The 228-nt window shown below is 60.5% G+C and overlaps 1 protein-coding gene across 1 annotated transcript in view; it reads left to right on the top strand.

The window, feature by feature from the left end:
* EMH_0069590 (uncharacterized protein) overlaps positions 1–228 on the top strand; it is a gene marked incomplete at both ends in the record, with an annotated part of 5,561 nt that overhangs the window by 3,505 nt on the left and 1,828 nt on the right. The window contains one exon of the mRNA XM_013498883.1: positions 110–228. Coding sequence (XP_013354337.1) covers positions 110–228 — 119 coding nt within the window. The remainder of the gene's footprint in view (positions 1–109) is intronic.

Raw genomic sequence — 228 nt, 5'->3', positions numbered from 1 at the left:
ATGCATGACGCGGTTGACTCTTACTTCTGCTGCTGCTGCTGCTGTTGCTGCTGCTGCTGCTGCTGCTGCTGCTGCTGCTGCTGCTGCTGCGTGTGATGTCTGAGAGCAGCTTAGCAACTACACGGCGCTGCAGCGGCTGCTGCGGGACCTGGTGGGTTCTTCTGGCGGTTGTGTGGTGTCTGTGGAGGAGCAGCTGCAGCAGCAGCAGCAGCAGCAGCAGCAGCAAAT

The sequence above is a fragment of the Eimeria mitis genome, genomic scaffold (assembly GCF_000499745.2).
Source record: "Eimeria mitis Houghton genomic scaffold, Emh_scaff3797, whole genome shotgun sequence".
NCBI classification, from domain to species: domain Eukaryota; phylum Apicomplexa; class Conoidasida; order Eucoccidiorida; family Eimeriidae; genus Eimeria; species Eimeria mitis.
This window is presented reverse-complemented; position numbering and strand designations above follow the sequence as displayed.